The sequence below is a fragment of the Scomber japonicus genome, chromosome 2 (genome assembly GCF_027409825.1).
Source record: "Scomber japonicus isolate fScoJap1 chromosome 2, fScoJap1.pri, whole genome shotgun sequence".
In the NCBI taxonomy this organism is placed as follows: Eukaryota; Metazoa; Chordata; class Actinopteri; order Scombriformes; family Scombridae; genus Scomber; species Scomber japonicus.
Window position 1 is genome coordinate 886942 of NC_070579.1, and position 21710 is coordinate 908651.

Consider the following 21710-nt stretch of genomic DNA (forward strand, 5'->3'; position numbering starts at 1 on the left):
ATATAATATATATATATATATATATATATATATATATATATATATATATATATATATATATCTATATATATATAATATATATATATAATATATATATACATATATATATATATATATATATATATATATATATGTATATATGTATATGTATATGAACACATGTATAAAAACAAGCATCTTTAAGGGTTATTTTTAATACATATATATTATATGTATTAATGTGTATTTAACTCACAGGGACCTGAGTAATGTACATGTTTCTGTATTTGTCTCTTTCATTAAACCTACATGTCTGAATAAATAAGTTAAATCCTTCAATCCTTGAAATATAAATAAATAAATAAATAAATAAATAGCGTCAGCAGCAGCACGTGGTGACGCTGAGGTCACGTGGTGTGGTGACGCTGAGGTCACGTGGTGTGAGGATCAGCTGACTGCTGGCTTCCGGGTGCTGCTCGCTGTTTACTTTGAAAGCTGCTTATTTTGTGTTTCTGCGTTTTAAACTCAGGTAAACTTTCACTTTTATAACATTTCAATCTTTTATATGAACCTGATGTTTGTCTGCGTGACCTGCGGGAGTCACGTGATTCATCTCAGTTTATTCAACATGAGACACAATCATCCATGTTTAAAGGTTTAAAGGTTTAAAGGTTTAAAGGTTTTAATGTTTTAATGTTTAAAGGTTTTAATGTTTAAATGTTTAATTATCACATGTCGGATCTGAAGGTTAATCCCGTGACGTCACTTTACGTGATCAGTGCCGTTAACGTCATTTAACGTTTACTACAAACAGCTGATCAGATGTTTAAAGGGTTTATAACAGAGGGGTCAAACATGCGGCCCGCGGACCAGAACCGGCCCGCTGAGGAGTCCAGTCAGGTCCACTTCACTCCAATCTGTCCTTCCTTCATTCCTGTCTGCTCTTCCTTATCCCTTTCCTTCCTTCCTCTCTCCCTTCCTCCCTCTCTCCTTCCTTCGCTTCCTCTCTCCCTCCCTCCCTCCTTCCTTCCTTTGCTTCCTTTCTCCTTCCATCCTCCCTCTCTCCTTCCTTCTTTCCTCCCTCCCTTCTTCTTTCTTTCCTTCCTTCCTCCCTCCCTCCCTCCCTCCTTCCTTCCTTCCTCCCCCCTTCTTTTCCTCCTTCCTTCCTTCCTCCCTCCCTTCCTTCCTTCGTTCATTCCTGTCTTCTCTTCCTTCCTTCCTTTCCTCCCTTCCTTCCTTCTCTTTACTGACCCTCATCAGCTTGGGTTTCAGGTGAATGAGGTTTCTTAGTGAAGGTTCAGAGTGTCTGGGGTTAGGATGTAAATCAAAGCTTCTCAGTCAGACTCTTTGTTCCTCTTCCTCTTCCTCTTCCTCTTCCTCTTCCTCTTCGTCGGTCACAAAGCAGAACTGTACGTTAGTCACATGACGGTAAAACCAGTTCGTTTGTTACACTCTGATTAAAATGTGTCTGTAGAGCCTCAAACATCACATGATGAGCTTTTAAAGGCTTCTGTTCATATTCAGTGTGAACATGAAGGAAAGGAGGATGGAAGGGAGGAAGAAGGAAGGAAGGAAGGAAGGGAGAAAGGAAGGGAGAAAGGAAGGAAGGAAGGAAGGAAGGAACCATTAAAGGATCAGTGATAATAAATGTTGGTAAGATGATGAATCCATAAATCAGTTAAACTAAAAGCAGCATCAGGTTTGTTAAAATGTACATTTAGTATTTTTGTTGGTTTTATCCCTCCTCGAGTCAAGGAAGGAAGGAAGGAAGGAAGGAAGGAAGGAAGGAAGAAAGGAAGGAAGGAAGGAAGGAAGGAAGGAAGGAAGGAAAGAAAGAAAGAAAGAAAGAAAGAAAGAAAGAAAGAAAGAAAGAAAGAAAGAAAGAAAGAAAGAAAGAAAGAAAGAAAGAAAGAAGGGAGGAAGGAAGGAGGGAAAGGAGGGAGGAAGGAAAGGAGGGAAGGAAGGAAGGAAGGAAGGTAGGAAGGAAGGGAGAAAGGAAGGAAAGGAGGAAGGAAGGAAAGGAGGAAAGAAGGAAAGGAAAGGAGGAAGGGAGGAGCGAGCGAGGGAGGGAGAAAGGAAAAGAGGAAGGGAGGAAGGAATGAAAGAAGAACAGGGAAGAAGGTAGGAAAGACAGAAGGGAAGGAAGGAAGGAAGGACAGAAGGAAGGAAGGAAGGAAAGAAAGAAGGGAGGAAGGAAGGAGGAATGACAGAAGGAAGGGAGAGAGGGAGGAAGGAAGGATAGAAGGAAGGAAGGAAGGAAAGAAGGAAGGAAGGACAGAAGGAAGGGAGTTGGTTTTCTAGATAAATTCAGACTGAACTCAGCGGCAGCAAGACATCATGGAGGTTACGCCCAGTTCAATATAATCAATATATTAAAAAAAGATCAATAAGAGAGATTTGAAATGACATTTGACCCATTTTATACCAAAAGACTGAATGCTCCTGAACATGTCAAATGGTGTAACCACAAAATGTCAAATGGTGTAACCACAAAATGTCAAATGGTGTAACCACAAAAGAATGATAGATATTAAATATGTGATCAGCTACAGTGTATTTAAGTGGACTTATACTAATAATGACTTCATTCTATCTTCCTTCCTTCCTTCCTTCCTTCCTTCCTTCCTCTTTCTTCCTTCCTTCCTTCCTTCCTTCCTCTCTTTGTTCCTTCCTTCCTTTCTTCCTTCCTTCCTTCCTGCCTGCCTTCCTTCCTTCCTCTTTCTTCCTTCCTTCCTTCCTTCCTTCCTTCCTCTCTTTGTTCCTTCCTTCCTTTCTTCCTTCCTTCCTTCTTTTCTTCCTTCTCCTCCTCCCTTCCTCCCTTCCTCCCTCCCTTCCTTCCTTCCTTCCTTCCTTCCTTCCTTCCTTCTTTCCATTCCTTCCTTCTGTCCTTCCTTCCTTCCAAGAAGACATTCTAATATATTCTCTCTAAATGGATTAAAAGCAGAAATTTGATGCTGGGTCCACAAAAAAAGAATGTGTGAAGTTATTCATACGTTTATTTTCACAGTTTAACCCTTTAAATTTAAACTGAACCTCATGGAGACTAACCTCACTGATCCAGCAGCTCATCATATTCTGGTTGTTTGCAGTCGGCGCTGAGTGCCGTTGCCATGGACAACGCCTCAGAGAGTGATGAAGACTTCTACACAGAGAGAACGGCGTTGGTCCCGTCTGAGAACCCGGCGGTTCCTTCGTACCGACAGAACGAGGAACACGAAGCGGCCAACGACAACACGTCCAAAACCGTAAGCCTCATTGTATCCATAGCAACCATAGCACAACCTGTATCTATAGCAACCATAGCACAACCTGTATCTATAGCAACCATAGAACAACCTGTATCCATAGCAACCATAGCACAACCTGTAACTATAGCAACCATAGCACAACCTGTAACTATAGCAACCATAGCATAACCTGTATCCATAGCAACCCTAGCACAACCTGTATCTATAGCAACCATAGCACAAGCTGTATCTATAGCAACCATAACACAACCTGTATCCATAGCAACCATAGAACAACCTGTAACTATAGCAACCATAACACAACCTGTATCTATAGCAACCATAACACAATCTGTATCTATAGCAACCATAACACAACCTGTATCCATAGCAACCGTAGCACAACCTGTATCTATAGCAACCATAGTACAACCTGTATCCATAGCAACCACAGCACAACCTGTATCCATAGCAACCATAACACAACCTGTATCCATAGCAACCCTAGCACAACCTGTATCTATAGCAACCATAGCACAACCTGTATCTATAGCAACCGTAGCACAACCTGTATCTATAGCAACCATAACACAACCTGTATCTATAGCAACCATAACACAACCTGTATCTATAGCAACCATAGCACTACCTGTATCTATAGCAACCATAGCACTACCTGTATCTATAGCAACCATAGCACAACCTGTATCTATAGCAACCATAGCACAACCATTGTGATACTGAGCGTGCTGACTTCCTGTGTGATGCTGACTTCCTGTGGCAGGTGCTGAGCAGGAGAACGGCGCCGCCTGCTGGAGACGATGGCGGCGGCGGCGGCAGCGGCGGCGGCGGTTCGGACCAGGAAGTGGACCTAGACGAGGAGGAACTGACTCTGAAGTACGGAGCCAAACACGTCATCATGCTCTTCATCCCCGTCACGCTCTGCATGGCCGTCGTCGTAGCAACCATCAAGTCCGTCAGCTTCTACACCGAGAAGACGGACCAGCAGCTGTGAGTCTGAATCTGGAGACGACTGATGATGATTCCTTCCTTCCTTCCTCTCCTTCCTCGCTCTCCTTCCTCTCTCTCCTCTCCTCTCTCTCCTCTCCTTCCTCTTCCTCTCTCTCCTCTCCTTCCTCTCCTCTCCTCTCCTCTCCTCTCCTCTCCTTCCTCGCTCTCCTTCCTCTCTCTCCTCTCCTCCTCTCCTCTTCTGCTCCTCTCCTCTCCTCTCCTCCTCTCCTCCTCTCCTTCCTCCTCTCCTCCTCTCCTCCTCTGCTCTCCTTCCTCTCTCTCCTCTGCTCCTCTCCTCCTCTCCTCTCCTCTTCTGCTCCTCTCCTCCTCTCCTCCTCTCCTCCTCTCTAACCTCCATGTCCGTGTCTCTGCAGCATCTACACTCCGTTCACAGAGAACACAGCGTCAGTCGGCCGCCGGCTGCTGAACTCCGTCCTGAACACCATCATCATGATCAGCGTCATCGTGGTGATGACCATCTTCCTGGTCGTCCTCTACAAGTACCGCTGCTACAAGGTCAGCAACGCCTGTTAGCCTTGGTTACTGTTGCTATGGAGAAACAGCCAGAAAGGGCTTTACAGGTTTATTACTTTACAAACCGAATCAAAGTACATCCTTCCTTCCTTCCTTCCTTCTTCACATATTTTCCTTCCTTCCTTCCTTCCTTTCTTCCTTCTTCACATATTTCCCTTCCTTCCTTCCTTCCTTCCTACCTCTCTTCCTTCCTCCCTCCCTTCCTCCCTCCCTCCCTTCCTTCCTTCCTTTCCTCATCAGATCATATTGTTCTGGATGTTTCCTTTGAATGAAGAAGAGTTTGTCCTTCCTCATCATAGAGAGACTGTGTAGTTGTGTAGCTGCAGCTAGGTGGCGCTCTCTGCTCTCTGCTCTCTGCTCTCTGCTCTCTGCTCTCTACTCTCTACTCTTTGCTCTCTGCTCTCTGCTCTCTACTCTCTACTCTCTGCTCTCTGCTCTCTGCTCTCTGCTCTCTACTCTCTGCTCTCTGCTCTCTACTCTCTGCTCTCTGCTCTCTGCTCTCTGCTCTCTGCTCTCTGCTCTCTGCTCTCTGCTCTCTGCTCTCTGCTCTCTGCTCTCTGCTCTCTGCTCTCTACTCTCTACTCCCTGCTCTCTGCTCTTCACTCTCTGCTCTCTGCTCTCTGCTCTCTACTCTCTACTCTCTGCTCTCTGCTCTCTGCTCTCTACTCTCTGCTCTCTGCTCTCTGCTCTCTACTCTCTACTCTCTACTCTCTCCTCTCTGCTCTCTGCTCTCTGCTCTCTGCTCTCTGCTCTCTACTCTCTACTCTCTACTCTCTGCTCTCTGCTCTCTGCTCTCTACTCTCTGATGTCTGCTCTCTACTCTCTACTCTCTGCTCTCTGCTCTCTGCTGTCTGCTCTCTGCTGTCTGCTCTCTGCTCTCTACTCTCTGCTCTCTACTCTCTGCTCTCTACTCTCTGATGTCTGCTCTCTACTCTCTACTCTCTACTCTCTACTCTCTGCTCTCTACTCTCTGCTCTCTGCTCTCTACTCTCTACTCTCTGCTCTCTACTCTCTGCTCTCTGCTCTCTACTCTCTGCTCTCTGCTCTCTACTCTCTGCTCTCTACTCTCTGCTCTCTGCTCTCTACTCTCTGCTCTCTCCTCTCTGCTCTCTGCTCTCTACTCTCTGCTCTCTGCTCTCTACTCTCTACTCTCTACTCTCTGCTCTCTGCTCTCTACTCTCTACTCTCTGCTCTCTACTCTCTACTCTCTACTCTCTACTCTCTGCTCTCTGCTCTCTGCTCTCTGCTCTCTGCTCTCTACTCTCTGCTCTCTGCTCTCTACTCTCTACTCTCTGCTCTCTGCTCTCTACTCTCTGCTCTCTGCTCTCTACTCTCTACTCTCTGCTGTCTGATGTCTGATGAGATGGATCTTTATGTTCTTTATGATCTTTATGTTCTTTATGTTCTTTATGTTCTTTATGATCTTTATGTTCTTTATGTTCTTTATGTTCTTTATGATCTTTATGTTCTTTATGATCTTTGTGTTCTTTGTGTTCAGTTCATCCACGGCTGGCTCATCCTGTCCTCCCTCATGCTGCTCTTCTGGTTCAGTTTCATGTATCTGGGGTGAGTTCATCTCTTTATCTCTTCATTACTTTATTACTTTATTACTTTATTCTGAACTGTTGATGTTTAATAAGGCTCAGGGTTAGGGGTCAGGGGTCAGGCTCAGGGATCAGGGGTGAGGGGTCAGGGGTGAGGGGTCAGGCTGCAGGTAAACCATCCTCAGCATTAGTTTCTATTCTCATATAAAGCTTTGTTTCAGTTACTGTCTCCATATGTTTCATCTCTGACCTGAAATCATAAAACATCTGAACTCTGAACTCCTTCACAGAATCTGTTTCTGCTTTATTAGTTTATATATTTAGTTTTATTTGTTAGTCAAATCTGAAATAATATAATATAATATAATAAACCAGTTTACACATGAAACATCATGCAGAAGGTCTTAAAGTTAGATATTGTACCATCAACACAGCTGTTCAGGGTTAGAACTGATGAAATTATTTATTGATTGTTTGGAGGTAAACTGAAGGTTAATGATAAAGTCTGAACTTCCTGTTGAGCTTCCTGTTTCCTGTGTGTCTCAGTGAAGTGTTTCCTGTTTCCTGTGTGTCTCAGTGAAGTGTTTCCTGTTTCCTGTGTGTCTCAGTGAAGTGTTTCCTGTCTCAGTGAAGTGTTTCCTGTTTCCTGTGTGTCTCAGTGAAGTGTTTCCTGTTTCCTGTGTGTCTCAATGAAGTGTTTCCTGTTTCCTGTGTATCTCAGTGAAGTGTTTCCTGTTTCCTGTGTATCTCAGTGAAGTGTTTCCTGTTTCCTGTGTATCTCAGTGAAGTGTTTCCTGTCTCAGTGAAGTGTTTCCTGTTTCCCGTGTGTCTCAGTGAAGTGTTTCCTGTTTCCTGTGTGTCTCAATGAAGTGTTTCCTGTTTCCTGTGTGTCTCAGTGAAGTGTTTCCTGTTTCCTGTGTGTCTCAGTGAAGTGTTTCCTGTTTCCTGTGTATCTCAGTGAAGTGTTTCCTGTCTCAGTGAAGTGTTTCCTGTTTCCCGTGTGTCTCAGTGAAGTGTTTCCTGTTTCCTGTGTGTCTCAATGAAGTGTTTCCTGTTTCCTGTGTGTCTCAGTGAAGTGTTTCCTGTTTCCTGTGTGTCTCAGTGAAGTGTTTCCTGTTTCCTGTGTGTCTCAGTGACCTGTTTCCTGTTTCCCGTGTGTCTCAGTGAAGTGTTTCCTGTTTCCTGTGTGTCTCAGGGAAGTGTTTAAGACGTATAACCTGGCCGTGGACTACCCGACGGTGGCCGTGATGATCTGGAACTTCGGGGCGGTGGGGATGGTCTGCATCCACTGGAAGGGTCCTCTGCAGCTCCAGCAGGCCTACCTCATCCTCATCAGCGCCCTCATGGCCCTCGTCTTCATCAAGTACCTTCCTGAGTGGTCGGCCTGGGTCATCCTGGGAGCCATCTCTGTCTACGGTCAGCACTCCAGGGTTTACTTCCTGCTTCCTGCTTCCTACTTCCTGCTTTCTGCTCCTCCTGCAGGCTCCTGCTAAATGTCTCCATCACGTAGATCTCTTCCTCTGTTTCCAGCCATCGGTCTTTATTAGGGGGGTTTGCACCACTTCCTGTTTAGAGCCTTTTTACTGGCTATCAGTTTGCACCACTTCCTGTTTAGAGCCTTTTTACTGGCTATCAGTTTGCACCACTTCCTGTTTAGAGCCTTTTTACTGGCTATCAGTTTGCACCACTTCCTGTTTAGAGCCTTTTTACTGGCTATCAGTTTGCACCACTTCCTGTTTAGAGCCTTTTTACTGGCTATCAGTTTGCACCACTTCCTGTTTAGAGCCTTTTTACTGGCTATCAGTTTACACCACTTCCTGTTTAGAGCCTTTTTACTGGCTATCAGTTTGCACCACTTCCTGTTTAGAGCCTTTTTACTGGGTATCAGTTTGCACCACTTCCTGTTTAGAGCCTTTTTACTGGCTATCAGTTTGCACCACTTCCTGTTTAGAGCCTTTTTACTGGCTATCAGTTTGCACCACTTCCTGTTTAGAGCCTTTTTACTGGCTATCAGTTTGCACCACTTCCTGTTTCGAGCCTTTTTACTGGCTATCATATAAAATCTTTACCAGATATGATTTTACTTAATGTCCCTCGTTAAAATGACAGTAAATATTAGATCCTCGTATCTTTTGAGCATGGTCCAAAACCCTAACCCAGTTCAACTTTGATCTTTAATAGCTTTTCCTTTTTTTAACAACGACTGAAGGACATCACAAACAAGAAACAAAGAACAGGAACATTAGGAGAGTCTCATTTCCTGACTCATCATGTCCATTTCTCTCCCTGTTCCTCTCCATCACGTAGATCTCTTCCTCTTTTTCCAGCCATCGGTCGTTTCGGTTCACTTCCTGTTTAGAGCCTTTTTACTGGCTCTCATATAAAATCTTTACCAGATATTATTTTACTTACATTCACATTTCCCTCGTTAAAATGACACATATATAAAGTTTTACAGTAATATTAGATCTTCGTATCTTTTGCACCATTTCCCCAAAAACATGAGCATCGTCCGAATCTACTTCCCCACATTCTGCAGATGTGATTAATATTTATTCATATCGCTGGTTGAGTTCTTATTTCCTGTTAATGCTTGGTATATACTTTCCTTCCTTCCTTCCTTCCTTCCTTCCTTCCTTCCTTCCTTCTGTCTGTCCGTCTTTCACTGTCTGTCTTTCCTTCCTTCCCTTCTTTTTTCCTTCCTTTCTTCCTTCCTTCCTTTTTTCATCCCTACCTTTCTTTGTTTGTTCCTTCCTTCCTTCCTTCCTTCCTTCCTTCCTTCCTTCCTTTTAATGATCCGGCCCACATGAGATCAGATTGGTCTGTATGTGTCCGTTGAATGAAGATGAGTTTGACTCCTCTGGTGTAAGACCTTCAGTACCGTTTCCCAGCAGCAGGGGGCAGCAGAGAGCCATGAAACTGAAAGGATTTAAAGTTAATCTGATGGAAACACAGAAACACCTGATAAACAAACATCAGCTGTTAATCAGCTGACTGAGATCAGTTGACCTTTGACCCTGATCTGACCTTTGACCCTGATTCTGACCTTTGACCCTGACTCTGACCTTTGACCCTGACTCTGCTCTGTGTGTGTTTGCAGACTTGGTGGCGGTTCTGTGTCCTAAAGGTCCGCTGAGGATGCTGGTAGAGACGGCCCAGGAACGCAACGAGCCCATCTTCCCCGCCCTCATCTACTCCTGTTAGTACAACTACACACAACTACACACAATACACAACTACACACTATACACAACTACACACAACTACACACAATACACAACTACACACTATACACAACTACACACAACTACACAACTACACAACTACACACTAACCCTGGTAGAGACGGCTCAGGAACGCAACGAGCCCATCTTCCCCGCCCTCATCTACTCCTGTTAGTACACACAACTACACACTACACACAACTACACACACTACACACTATACACAACTACACACTATACACAACTACACACAACTACACAACTACACAACTACACACTAACCCTGGTAGAGACGGCTCAGGAACGCAACGAGCCCATCTTCCCCGCCCTCATCTACTCCTGTTTGTACACACAACTACACACTATACACAACTACACACAACTACACAACTACACACTAACCCTGGTAGAGACGGCTCAGGAACGCAACGAGCCTCATCTTCCCCGCCCTCATCTACTCCTGTTAGTACACACAACTACACACACTACACACAACTACACACACTACACACAACTACACACAACGACACACTATACACAACTACACACTACACACAACTACACAACAATGCACAACAATACACAACGAGCCCATCTTCCCTGCCCTCATCTACTCCTGTTAATACACACTATACACAACCACACTGCTACACACTGGTACTGCATCACAGTGTAACCGGTTCTATGTTGTGTATCAGTGTGTATTGTTGTGTAGTTGTGTGTTAGTGTGTATTAGTGTAACCGGTTCTCTGTTCTATGTTCTAGCGGCGATGATGTGGACGGTGGGAATGGCGAGTCCGGCGGATCGACAGCAGTCGGGTCATGAAACAGGTGTGACATCACTGTGACATCACTGATGATCCAATAATCAGCTGTTTCTGTTATTTCGTCCACTCTGCGTGTTCTACGTTCTAAAGGGTTGTTCTTGTGTTTCAGACGAGGAGGCGGAGCAAAGCGACAGAGGGGCGGAGCAAAGCGTCAGAGGGGCGGAGCCAAGTCACAGAGGGGCGGAGCCTGAGAGCAGACGGCCGCGCTCGCTTCTAGAGGAAGAGCTGGAGGAAGACCGTAAGTCTTTAACCAGAGACTGAATAGAAGACGTAACATCGTGACGTCACCCATTGGTTTGTGGACTGCTGCTCGGAAGCCAATAGTTTCTAATCTAGGCAGCGCCATCTTGAAAATTTCAGGTGCATGCTGGGAAAAATAAAAACACGGATTCTACTTATATGGGCATGAGGCGGGGCCATGGGCGGAGTGGGGAGGTTGCTATGGTTACGAGGGCTGGATCTCAAGGACATTGGTCAATCAACCTGTCAATCAGGACGTAGCCACGCCCCCTAATGCATACCCTGCTTTATCGTCACATATAAAATCAGGGAGGCCAAAATGTCCCAAATGAACATCATACTGCATTGAAGAAGGCTTTAAACTAGCGATTGAGACCATAAACACATTTTGAAAACGTTTACTGAGGTTAGAAATCAAGTGAGAAGTTGGTGAATTCTCCATTGACTTGTATAGAGACGGTCGCCCCCTGGTGGCCTTTTGATAGAATGCAGCTCTAAGTTACTTCTCCATTGACTTGTATAGAGACGGTCGCCCCCTGGTGGCCTTTTGATAGAATGCAGCTCTAAGTTACTTCTCCATTGACTTGTATAGAGACGGTCGCCCCCTGGTGGCCTTTTGATAGAATGCAGCTCTAAGTTACTTCTCCATTGACTTGTATAGAGACGGTCGCCCCCTGGTGGCCTTTTGATAGAATGCAGCTCTAAGTTACTTCCTGGTTGGACCGGAGCTCCCCGCCTGGGAGCAAGCGATGATGATGTTTCTGTGGTTTGACCTAAAGTGTTCTCTTTCCTGTGTTCTATGTTCTATGTCCTGTGTCCTGTGTTCTATGTCCTGTGTTCTATGTTCTATGTCCTGTGTTCTATGTCCTGTGTTCTATGTCCTGTGTCCTGTGTTCTATGTCCTGTGTCCTATGTCCTGTGTCCTGTGTTCTATGTCCTGTGTCCTATGTCCTGTGTTCTATGTCCTGTGTTCTATGTCCTGTGTTCTATGTCCTGTGTCCTATGTCTTATGTCCTGTGTTCTATGTCCTGTGTCCTATGTCTTATGTCCTGTGTTCTATGTCCTATGTTCTATGTCCTGTGTTCTATGTCCTGTGTTCTATGTCTTGTGTTCTATGTCCTGTGTTCTATGTCCTGTGTTCTATGTCCTGTGTTCTATGTTCTGTGTTCTGTAGGAGGAGTGAAGCTCGGTCTCGGGGACTTTATCTTCTACAGCGTTCTGGTTGGAAAAGCTGCAGCGACCGGAGGAGACTGGAACACCACGCTCGCCTGCTTCGTCGCCATTCTGATCGTAAGTCTGTCCTCACCTGTCCTCACCTCACCTGTCCTCACCTGTCCTCACCTGTCTCACACCTGTCCTCACCTCACCTGTCTCACACCTGTCCTCACCTGTATCACACCTGTCCTCACCTGTCCTCACCTCACCTGTCCTCACCTGTCCTCACCTGTCCTCACCTCACCTGTCTCACACCTGTCCCCACCTGTCCTCACCTGTCTCTCACCTGTCCTCACCTGTCCTCACCTGTCCTCACCTGTATCACACCTGTCCTCACCTGTCCTCACCTCACCTGTCCTCACCTCACCTGTCTCACACCTGTCCTCACCTGTCTTCTCACCTGTCCTCACCTGTATCACACCTGTCCTCACCAGTCCTCACCTGTCCACACCTGTCCCACACCTGTCCTCACCTGTCTCACACCTGTCCTCACCTGTCTCACACCTGTCCTCACCTGTCCCCACCTGTCCTCACCTCACCTGTCCTCACCTGTCTCACACCTGTCCTCACCTGTATCTCACCTGTCTCACACCTGTCCTCACCTGTCTCACACCTGTCCTCACCTGTCCTCACCTGTCTCACACCTGTCCTCACCTGTATCTCACCTGTCTCACACCTGTCCTCACCTGTCTCACACCTGTCCTCACCTGTCCTCACCTCACCTGTCCTCACCTGTATCTCACCTGTCTCACACCTGTCCTCACCTGTATCTCACCCGTCCTCACCTGTATCACACCTGTCCTCACCTGTCCTCACCTGTCCTCACCTCACCTGTCTCACACCTGTCCTCACCTGTCCTCACCTCACCTGTCTCACACCTGTCCTCACCTGTCTCACACCTGTCCTCACCTGTATCTCACCTGTCCTCACCTGTCCTCACCTGTATCACACCTGTCCTCATCTGTATCACACCTGTATCTCACCTGTCCTCACCTGTCCTCATCGGTCCTAATCTGTCCTCACCTGTATCTCACCTGTATCTCACCTGTCCTCACCTGTATCTCACCTGTATCACACCTGTCCACACCTGTACCTCACCTGTCCACACCTGTCCACACCTGTCCTCATCGGTCCTAATCTGTCCTCACCTGTATCTCACCTGTATCTCACCTGTCCACACCTGTCCTCATCGGTCCTAATCTGTCCTCACCTGTATCTCACCTGTACCTCACCTGTCCACACCTGTCCTCACCTCTACCTCACCTGTCTTCACCTGTCCTCACCTGTATCTCACCTGTCCTCACCTGTCCTCACCTGTATCACACATGTCCTCACCTGTCCTCACCTGTATCTCACATGTCCTCACCTGTCCTCACCTGTATCTCACCTGTCCTCACCTGTATCACACATGTCCTCACCTGTATCACACCTGTATCTCACCTGTCCTCACCTGTCCTCACCTGTATCACACCCGTCCCCACCTGTATCACACCTGTCCTCACCTCTACCTCACCTGTCATCACCTGTCCTCACCTGTATCTCACCTGTCCTCACCTGTCCTGACCTGTATCTCACCTGTCCTCACCTGTATCTCCTGTCCTCACCTGTATCACACCTGTATCACACTTGTCCTCACCTGTCTCTCACCTGTATCTCTGTATCTAGTGAGGACAGGTGAGATACAGGCTGTATCACACCTGTCCTCACCTGTCCCCACCTGTCCTCACCTGTATCATACCTGTCCACACCTGTATCTCACCTGTATCTCACCTGTATCTCACCTGTATCTCACCTGTCTCTCACCTGTATCACACCTGTCTCTCACCTGTCCTGTTTCAGGGTCTGTGTCTGACGCTGCTGCTGCTCGCCATCTTTAAGAAAGCTCTGCCGGCTCTTCCCATCTCCATCACCTTCGGCCTCGTCTTCTACTTCTCCACAGACTTCCTGGTTCAGCCCTTCATGGACAACCTGGCTGACCACCAGTTTTACATCTGAGAGGAAGTCCCGCCCCCCTCACCTGGCTGACCACCAGTTTTACATCTGAGAGGAAGTCCCGCCCCCACCACCTCACCTGGCGGACCACCAGTTTTACATCTGAGAGGAAGTCCCGCCCCCACCACCTCACCTGGCTGACCACCAGTTTTACATCTGAGAGGAAGTCCCGCCCCCACCACCTCACCTGGCGGACCACCAGTTTTACATCTGAGAGGAAGTCCCGCCCACCTCACCTGGCTCACCTGGCTCACCTGGCCCCTTCCTCTTCCTCCTCCTCCTCCTCCTCCTCCGCCGGTGTGGCTGTCTGCTGCTCACCTGTGTGTCTGTGCTCAGGTGTGTTTCAGGTACAAACATCACACCTGCTGACGGGCGGTTTAAAGGAAAGTTCCGCCTTAAATTCAGCTGTCAATCAAACCAAACGCCCCCCCCCAAACATTCCTGGTTTTAACCCTCGACAGTAGAGAGAAGATTTAACGTCCAGCGTCAAACATTTAAACACTTTTAGGTTTTTTTAAGGTGGATTTTTTTTTTTAAGGTGGATTTTTTTTTTTAAGGTGGATTTTTTTTTATAGGTGGATTTTTTTTAAGGTGGATTTTTTTTTTAAGGTGGATTTTTTTTTTTTAAGGTGGATTTCTTTTTTTAAGGTGGATTTGTTCATAAACACATTCTTCGGACACACGTGTTGCAGAACTCGCCATCTAAACTCAGATGAGAGTTACTGATAGTTGAACCTTTTCATTCTGTTCACTACTGTAAGCTGAGTCCTAACGTCAGCTGATACTTTTTTATATCCTACTTTACAAAAATTAATGTTTATTACTTTAAAAAAAATGTAAAATCAGCATTTAAACGTGTTTTATTCTTCATATTTTATAAAACAGTGATTGTGAATAAGATGAATTAAACATTTATTAATAACTGAATGTTAGTTAGTGTAATTATGAACAGAATGTAAAGAGTTAATTAAACCAGATTCATATTATTTATAATCTTATAATAAATAATTAAACGTTATTTCATTTAAACCAAAGTTTGACTCTCTGACCAGCTGGTGGCGCTGATGATGTAACTTCCTGTTTCCTGTCTGAGGAGAAACATCATGTGACGTAATCATGTGACGCGTGAGGAAGAGGAGGCGGAGACCTTCCTCACGTCATCTCGCTGCGTTTCTTCTTCTTCTTCTTCTGTGGTGGTTTTAATGACTCACACAGCAGGGCGGGGCTTAAGGATCAGCTGATCAGGCTGTGATGTTTCCATGGCGACACTTTACTTCAGTTTCAACAGTTTTTTTTTTTTACTTCAACATTCATCAGCTCGGCTAACAGTTTCCCCCCGCTTCCAGTCTTTGTGCTAAGCTACGCTAACTTTATCAAACATGGTGATTGGCTGACAGGGGAGGGGGGGGGGCAGAGGGAGGGGACGGGGGGGGGGGTGGGGTGGGGGGGGGGTGTTTATATATATTTTGTAGATTCAGGTGTAGTGTTTGATTTTGTAACAGATCTAGTTTTATTTCATTGTTCGGTGCACTAAAGTCAAAACTTCTTGTGATGAAATAAACAAATTAAAATTATATTAAAACTCGTTTTGTGTTCGTTTCTAAACGCTAACAGTTTCCCTTCACTTCCAGTCTTTATGCTAAGCTAAGCTAACGACAACAACAACAACTCAGAGACGCTAACAGTTTCCCTTCACTTCCAGTCTTTATGCTAAGCTAAGCTAACGACACAATTCAGAGACGCTAACAGTTTCCCTTCACTTCCAGTCTTTATGCTAAGCTAAGCTAACGACACAATTCAGAGACGCTAACAGTTTCCCTTCACTTCCAGTCTTTATGCTAAGCTAAGCTAACGACACAATTCACAGAGACGCTAACAGTTTCCCTTCACTTCCAGTCTTTATGCTAAGCTAAGCTAACGCCACAGATCACAGAGACTCGTCGTCATGTCAACATGTTTATTCTGAATTCTTAAAAAAAAAAAAAGGAAAAAAAAACAGTTTTACTTTATAAACAAACAAACAAAAGTTTCTACGGTACGAAAAGTTTCTAACGCAGCGTTTTCTTAATTTCTCTCATCGAACTGAGATTTGTTCTTCAGGAGGAACGCGGCCAGGTACTCGATCGGGTTCGGAGGTCTGCAAGAGAAGACACAAGATACCGGTTAATGCTTTTATTCTGAAGGTATATGAGTACTGATTAATGCTTTTATTCTGAAGATTTATTAGTTCAAACATTGAGTCAATATATTCATTAATGAGCAGCGTTCAGCACAGCCCGCTTTTATTTTGAAGGTATATAATGTTAGTATAATTTTAAGTAATCTGAGTACTGGTTAATGCTTTTATTTTGAAGGTATATAATAGTATAATTTTAATATGAGTACTGGTTAATACTTTTATTTTGAAGGTATATAATAGTATAATTTTAATCTGAGTACTGGTTAATGCTTTTATTTTGAAGGTATATAATGTTAGTATAATTTTAGTTAATCTGAGTACTGGTTAATACTTTTATTTTGAAACCGTGTCTAACCTCTCTTTATCTACTGATATAAGCCGTAGTGAACAGTAGTGAACAGTAGTGAACTCTGACCTCTCCTTGGCGAGCACCGACAGGCCCTGCAGCAGGATGGGAACCACCGTCTGGTCCAGGTAAGCTCGGGTCGGCAGCGCCTGAAGATCAACTTTCTGCTTCTTCTCTGATCCCTTCTCATTCTCCACCGACCGCTGCAGAGCACATAATAACTATTAGTACTATACTTTACTGTGTGTGTGAGTGTGTGTGTGTGTGTGTGTGTGTTACTGTGTGTGTGTGTGTGTGTGTGTTAGTTACCTGGATGTTGTCTGTCAGTCCGTACTCTGTATGAGGGTTTTCAGAGACCTGCAGGAAGATTCACATTATTAAAATAGAGGCCTGTCCCTTTAAATAGAGTACTGTCTCTTTAAATAGAGGCCTGTCTCTTTAAGTAGAGTACTGTCTCTTTAAATAGAGGCCTGTCCCTTTAAATAGAGGACTGTCCCTTTAAATAGAGGACTAGAGTACTGTCTCTTTAAATAGAGGCCTGTCCCTTTAAATAGAGGCCTGTCTCTTTAAGTAGAGTACTGTCTCTTTAAATAGAGGCCTATCCCTTTAAATAGAGTACTGTCTCTTTAAATAGAGGCCTGTCCCTTTAAATAGAGGACTGTCCCTTTAATGATGGGTACTTACAGGAGTGTGTCCCTCCATAGACTGATCTGCGTCTGTGTGATCTGAAAAACAAAAAAACAACATTTTAACTTGTATTCTGTTTTCTTTTAGTAAATGGTGATAATGTCTCTGCCCCCCCCCTCCCCCTCCCTCCCTCTCCCTCAGCTATCTACACATTTACCTCCTCTAACCCTCCATACTGCAGAATATGAGCAGTATGGAAGCTTAAAGGAGGTTTTAGTCTTTATAATATTTAACAAACATATTTTACATCCACAGAAATCACATTATTCTGACCTCATGTTGAAATCATTATTAAATAAAAGTGAAGGATGCAACACAACGTGAACGTTTCATTATAAACATTAAAACCAGCAGAACCATTTTTATACGTTCTGGGTTATTTTAGGAAGAATAGAAACATTAACGTGTTGTTAAAAGTCAGAATGGGTCAGGTTTAGGTCAGGTTTAGGTCAGGTTTAGGTCAGGTTTAGGTCTGGTTTAGGTCAGGTTTAGGTCAGGTTTAGGTCTGGTTTAGGTCTGGATGATATCACATCACTAACAGATGATTCTTGATGCTTTCACTGGATTCACACTCTGAATGTTTGATGATAATCAGTAATGTGGAAATAAAGATAACTAAGGTGAAATGTAACTAACAGAGCAGCCAGTAACCAGCCTGTAAGCTCTGAGTAATGTCTGCTCTCATATCACATTTATATATTATATATATTTTACATATTCACTGTTTTAAAGTTTCAAATGATAAACTTAAACAGAGCTGTTAGCATGTTAGCTTAGCATCACGCTCAGTCTGCGGGGAATCACGCGCAGCCCCGCATCGCACGAGCCGCTGCGGGTTCACGCGGGGCCCTAAAGGCTGCGCGTGAACCCGCAGACACGCAGAAAACCCGCCAAACGCAGAAAAACCCAGAAAAACGCAGAAACACGCGATGAATGGTCAACAATGAACTCACCGTCCGCCATGTTTGTTGTGGGTAGTTACGCAGGATTTCTGACGTACGTTACGTAGATTCAGGTTTAACGTACCGCCGGTATGCTTCCGGTTCCTCTTCTTCTTCTTCTGGTGAAGCCGAGCAGCCGCAGCGCATGCGCATTTCTGCCCCCTGCAGGCCGTTTGTAATTAATTTATAAATCAGCTTCCATGATAAAACAGAATAACATTAAAATAGAGAAAAATAACAATAATAATAATAAAAAAAACATCAAAAACAGAATAGAATAAAATGAAAGGTCTGTAGGTATCTGTCCTTTAAATGACTATTAATTCTGATGTTGTAGTTAGTATTATTATTATTATTATTATTATTATTATTAATAATAATAATAATAATACTAATAATGCATTTTATGGCACATATGACACAACAACATCAAACAACATAAATCAGGTAACATTAATGTGTGTTGGAGCCAAATGCTTGATTTATGTTGTGATGAATATTTAATTTTGTCTGGTTTAATATTGATCTGATTAATGATGATGAGATATGAACAGGAAGTATTGATTACTTGATGCAGATTATTAGGACCGGAAGCTTCAGATCACTGCGAGGGTTGCTTTGTTGTTTAGTTTGAACAGAAAGAAAAGAAAGAAAGAAGTGATGTGTCTCCTCGCTGAAGTTATGTTAATAAATGTGTTGAACCAGAGAAGAGTTTAGATTTCATGACAACCAAGAACATCTGTCAGGAAGAGGTGGCGCTTTAATGTGGAAGTTAGATGATGTGTGTTCAGTCAGTCAGAAGATTGAGTGATGTGTTCTGGTTAGTGTCTGGTTAGATAGTGTACAATTAAAGAGTTCATCATGTTAATATGTGATGATGAACTTTTGAACTCCCAGATGTCGTCATGGTTACAAACTTGACCCGGGAGGAGACATGAAGGTTAAGTTCATGAAGAGACTTCAGAGGAAAACCAAAGAGGAGTTCCAGTTATCTCAGTGTTACAGTCTCTCCTCCTCTCTCTGCCCCCCCCCCCCCCCCCCCCCCCACCACCACCACCACCCCCCCCCCCCCCCCCTCCATCCCAAAGAATCAGGAACAAAACTATTCAAATGTAAAATGATATAATAAGATAAAGAGTTTATTAACAGTAATATATACATTTATAACATGAGTCCATGGTTACATAGATCACAGCTGACTGGGATCAGGGTTAGAGGAGAGATCACTGTCTGTTAAACTCTGACTGACTGCCCCCCCCCCCCCCAACCCCTGCCCCCCCCCCCCTCCTCCTCCCTGTTAACCCTCCTGTTGTGTTCAAGTCAAGGAAGGAAGGGAGGAGGGAGGGAGGAAGGAAAGAAGGACAGAGGAAAGAAGGAAGGAAAGAAGGAAGGGTCCAGTCTAGACCTGCTCAGTATGTAAGGAGCCTTTAGAGGGTCCAGTCTAGACCTGCTCAGTGTGTAAGGAGCCTTTAGAGGGTCCAGTCTAGACCTGCTCAGTGTGTAAGGAGCCTTTAGAGGGTCCAGTCTAGACCTGCTCAGTGTGTAAGGAGTCTTTAGAGGGTCCAGTCTAGACCTGCTCAGTCTAGACCTGCTCAGTGTGAATAAAGGTTGATTCATGGATGTGTTTTGGGGTCCGGCACCGGTCCGGTCTCAGCCTGTCACTAACACACTGAGCCTCTTGTTCCTCCAGCGCTTCCTGTCCACGGCTCATTAATCAGCATCTCTACTCCTACATGAGCTGGAATCTGGAACACTCATCAGAGTTTCCCAACATACAGGCTGAGCCTCCACCGCTCCACCCGAGCCTCCCAATCCTCCACCGCTCCACCCGGGCCTCCACAGCTCTGAGACTCTGCAGTGAAGATGGACTCATGGAATTGTTGCAGCTTTGTCTTTAACATGTTCAGGCGGGAAGGAAGGAAAGAAGGAAGGAAGGAAGGATGGATGGAAGGATGGAAGGATGGAAGGAAAGGAAGAAGGATATCAAGGCAGCAGATGTTTCATAATGTCCTCAAGACTCATACAGATGGTTTCTCTCTACTTCAACTGATTAGAGTTGGACACAGAACTGAGAGAGACAAGGAGGATCCTTCTTCTGACATCATGTGACTCACTTCTATATTATAAATGTGAGGAAGGAAGAAGGAAAGGAGGGAAGGAGGGAGGAAGGTTATAAATGTGACGTCTCTCTTTCTCATAATGAACCTGGAAATGAGTCTTTTGCCACTTTCGTTATCGTCACTCTCTTCGTTCTGTTCTGAGCAGAGTGGAGATCTTTGCTTTCTTAGTAATGCAGTGGAAAGGAGGGAGGAAGGAAAGGAGGGAGGAAGGAGGAAAGGAGGGAGGAAGGAAAGGAGGGAGGAAGGAAAGGAAGGAAGGATGGAGGAAGAAGTAAGGAAGGAAAGAAGGAAGGAATCAGTGGTATCAGTCACATTTATAATCTTAAAAATGAAATCATCCACAAGCTCATTGGCTGAGACCATAGAGAGAGAGTGTGTGTGTGTGTGTGTGTGTGTGTGTGTGTGTGTGTGTGTGTGTGTGTGTGTGTGTGTGTGTGTGTGTGTGTGTAAGATAAAGCTTGAGTAAGTATTTCAGGGTGGTGTCGGTGATGAAAGGTTTGGTGAACATTGTGTAACCTTCCATGTTCTGATAGGAGACAGTTTTAATTCTTATGTCTGGTTAATGTCCATCCTGCTGCTGAATGCCAACATTACGTTATCACTGTTTGTGTGTGTGTGTGTGTGTGTGTGTGTGTGTGTGTGTGTGTGTGTGTGTGTGTGTGTGTGTGTGTGTGTGTGTGTGTGTGTGTGTGTGTGTGTGTGTGTGTGTGTTACCACTGTGTTTGACTAGTTGTGCTGTGATTGGGAGCAGCTGACTCTACAAGGAAAGGAATCTTAATTTAATACATTTGCAGAACCGGTTGGATGTTTCTGAACAGACTGGACATTGTCCTGAGGAGAAGAGTCCTGAGTGACACCAGCCACCAGCCACCAGCCACCAGCCACCAGCCACCAGCCACCAGCCTCGCAGCCTGGACCAGCCACCAGCCTCCAGCCTGGACCAGCCACCAGCCACCAGCCACCAGCCACCAGCCACCAGCCTCCAGCCTGGACCAGCCACCAGCCACCAGCCACCAGCCACCAGCCTCCAGCCACCAGCCACCAGCCACCAGCCACCAGCCACCAACCTCCAGCCTGGACCAGCCACCAGCCTCCAGCCTGGACCAGCCACCAGCCACCAGCCACCAGCCACCAGCCACCAGCCACCAGCCACCAGCCACCAGCCACCAGCCTCGCAGCCACCAGCCACCAGCCACCAGCCACCAGCCACCAGCCACCAGCCACCAGCCTCCAGCCACCAGCCACCAGCCACCAGCCACCAGCCACCAGACACCAGACACCAGCCACCAGCCACCAGCCACCAGCCTCCAGCCTCCAGCCACCAGCCACCAGCCACCAGCCACCAGCCTCGCAGCCTGGACCAGCCACCAGCCACCAGCCACCAGCCACCAGCCACCAGCCACCAGCCACCAGCCACCAGCCTGGACCAGCCACCAGCCACCAGCCACCAGCCACCAGCCACCAGCCACCAGCCACCAGCCACCAGCCTCGCAGCCACCAGCCACCAGCCACCAGCCACCAGCCACCAGCCACCAGCCATCAGCCACCAGCCACCAGCCTCCAGCCACCAGCCTGGACCAGCCACCAGCCACCAGCCTCGCAGCCTGGACCAGCCACCAGCCAGCAGCCACCAGCCTCCAGCCA

General features: G+C 45.7%; 3 protein-coding genes across 3 annotated transcripts in view; 2 read left to right on the forward strand and 1 right to left on the reverse strand.

The window, feature by feature from the left end:
• Positions 1–21710, forward strand: part of LOC128377823 (NACHT, LRR and PYD domains-containing protein 12-like) — a 419396-nt gene that overhangs the window by 109416 nt on the left and 288270 nt on the right. The gene's annotated exons all lie outside the window — the stretch shown is intronic.
• psen2 (presenilin 2) lies at positions 417–13823 on the forward strand. Its single transcript, XM_053337697.1, has 12 exons — positions 417–508; positions 3069–3224; positions 3991–4217; positions 4592–4733; positions 6250–6317; positions 7491–7711; positions 9396–9494; positions 10285–10350; positions 10456–10496; positions 10539–10584; positions 11761–11876; positions 13641–13823. Exons 2-12 carry the CDS (start codon positions 3090–3092, stop codon positions 13794–13796), a joined length of 1317 nt encoding a protein of 438 aa, XP_053193672.1. The 5' UTR covers positions 417–508; positions 3069–3089; the 3' UTR covers positions 13797–13823.
• Positions 15730–18006, reverse strand: dpy30 (dpy-30 histone methyltransferase complex regulatory subunit). The gene is made up of 5 exons (XM_053337807.1): positions 17959–18006; positions 17003–17043; positions 16628–16675; positions 16388–16521; positions 15730–15930 (listed from the first exon to the last, which is right to left on the reverse strand). Exons 1-5 carry the CDS (start codon positions 17966–17968, stop codon positions 15858–15860), a joined length of 306 nt encoding a protein of 101 aa, XP_053193782.1. The 5' UTR covers positions 17969–18006; the 3' UTR covers positions 15730–15857.

Excerpts from the sequence above, each read along its gene's own strand:
- psen2 (XM_053337697.1), top strand. The coding sequence starts at position 3,090 with ATGGACAACGCCTCAGAGAGTGATGAAGACTTCTACACAGAGAGAACG. Across the intron at positions 6,318-7,490 it reads TTCAGTTTCATGTATCTGGG|GGAAGTGTTTAAGACGTATA; the intron begins GTGAGTTCATCT and ends TGTGTGTCTCAG. Across the intron at positions 10,351-10,455 it reads GCAGTCGGGTCATGAAACAG|ACGAGGAGGCGGAGCAAAGC; the intron begins GTGTGACATCAC and ends CTTGTGTTTCAG.
- dpy30 (XM_053337807.1), bottom strand. Across the intron at positions 16,522-16,627 it reads GACTGACAGACAACATCCAG|CGGTCGGTGGAGAATGAGAA; the intron begins GTAACTAACACA and ends TGTGCTCTGCAG. Across the intron at positions 15,931-16,387 it reads TCGGTGCTCGCCAAGGAGAG|ACCTCCGAACCCGATCGAGT; the intron begins GTCAGAGTTCAC and ends CTTCTCTTGCAG.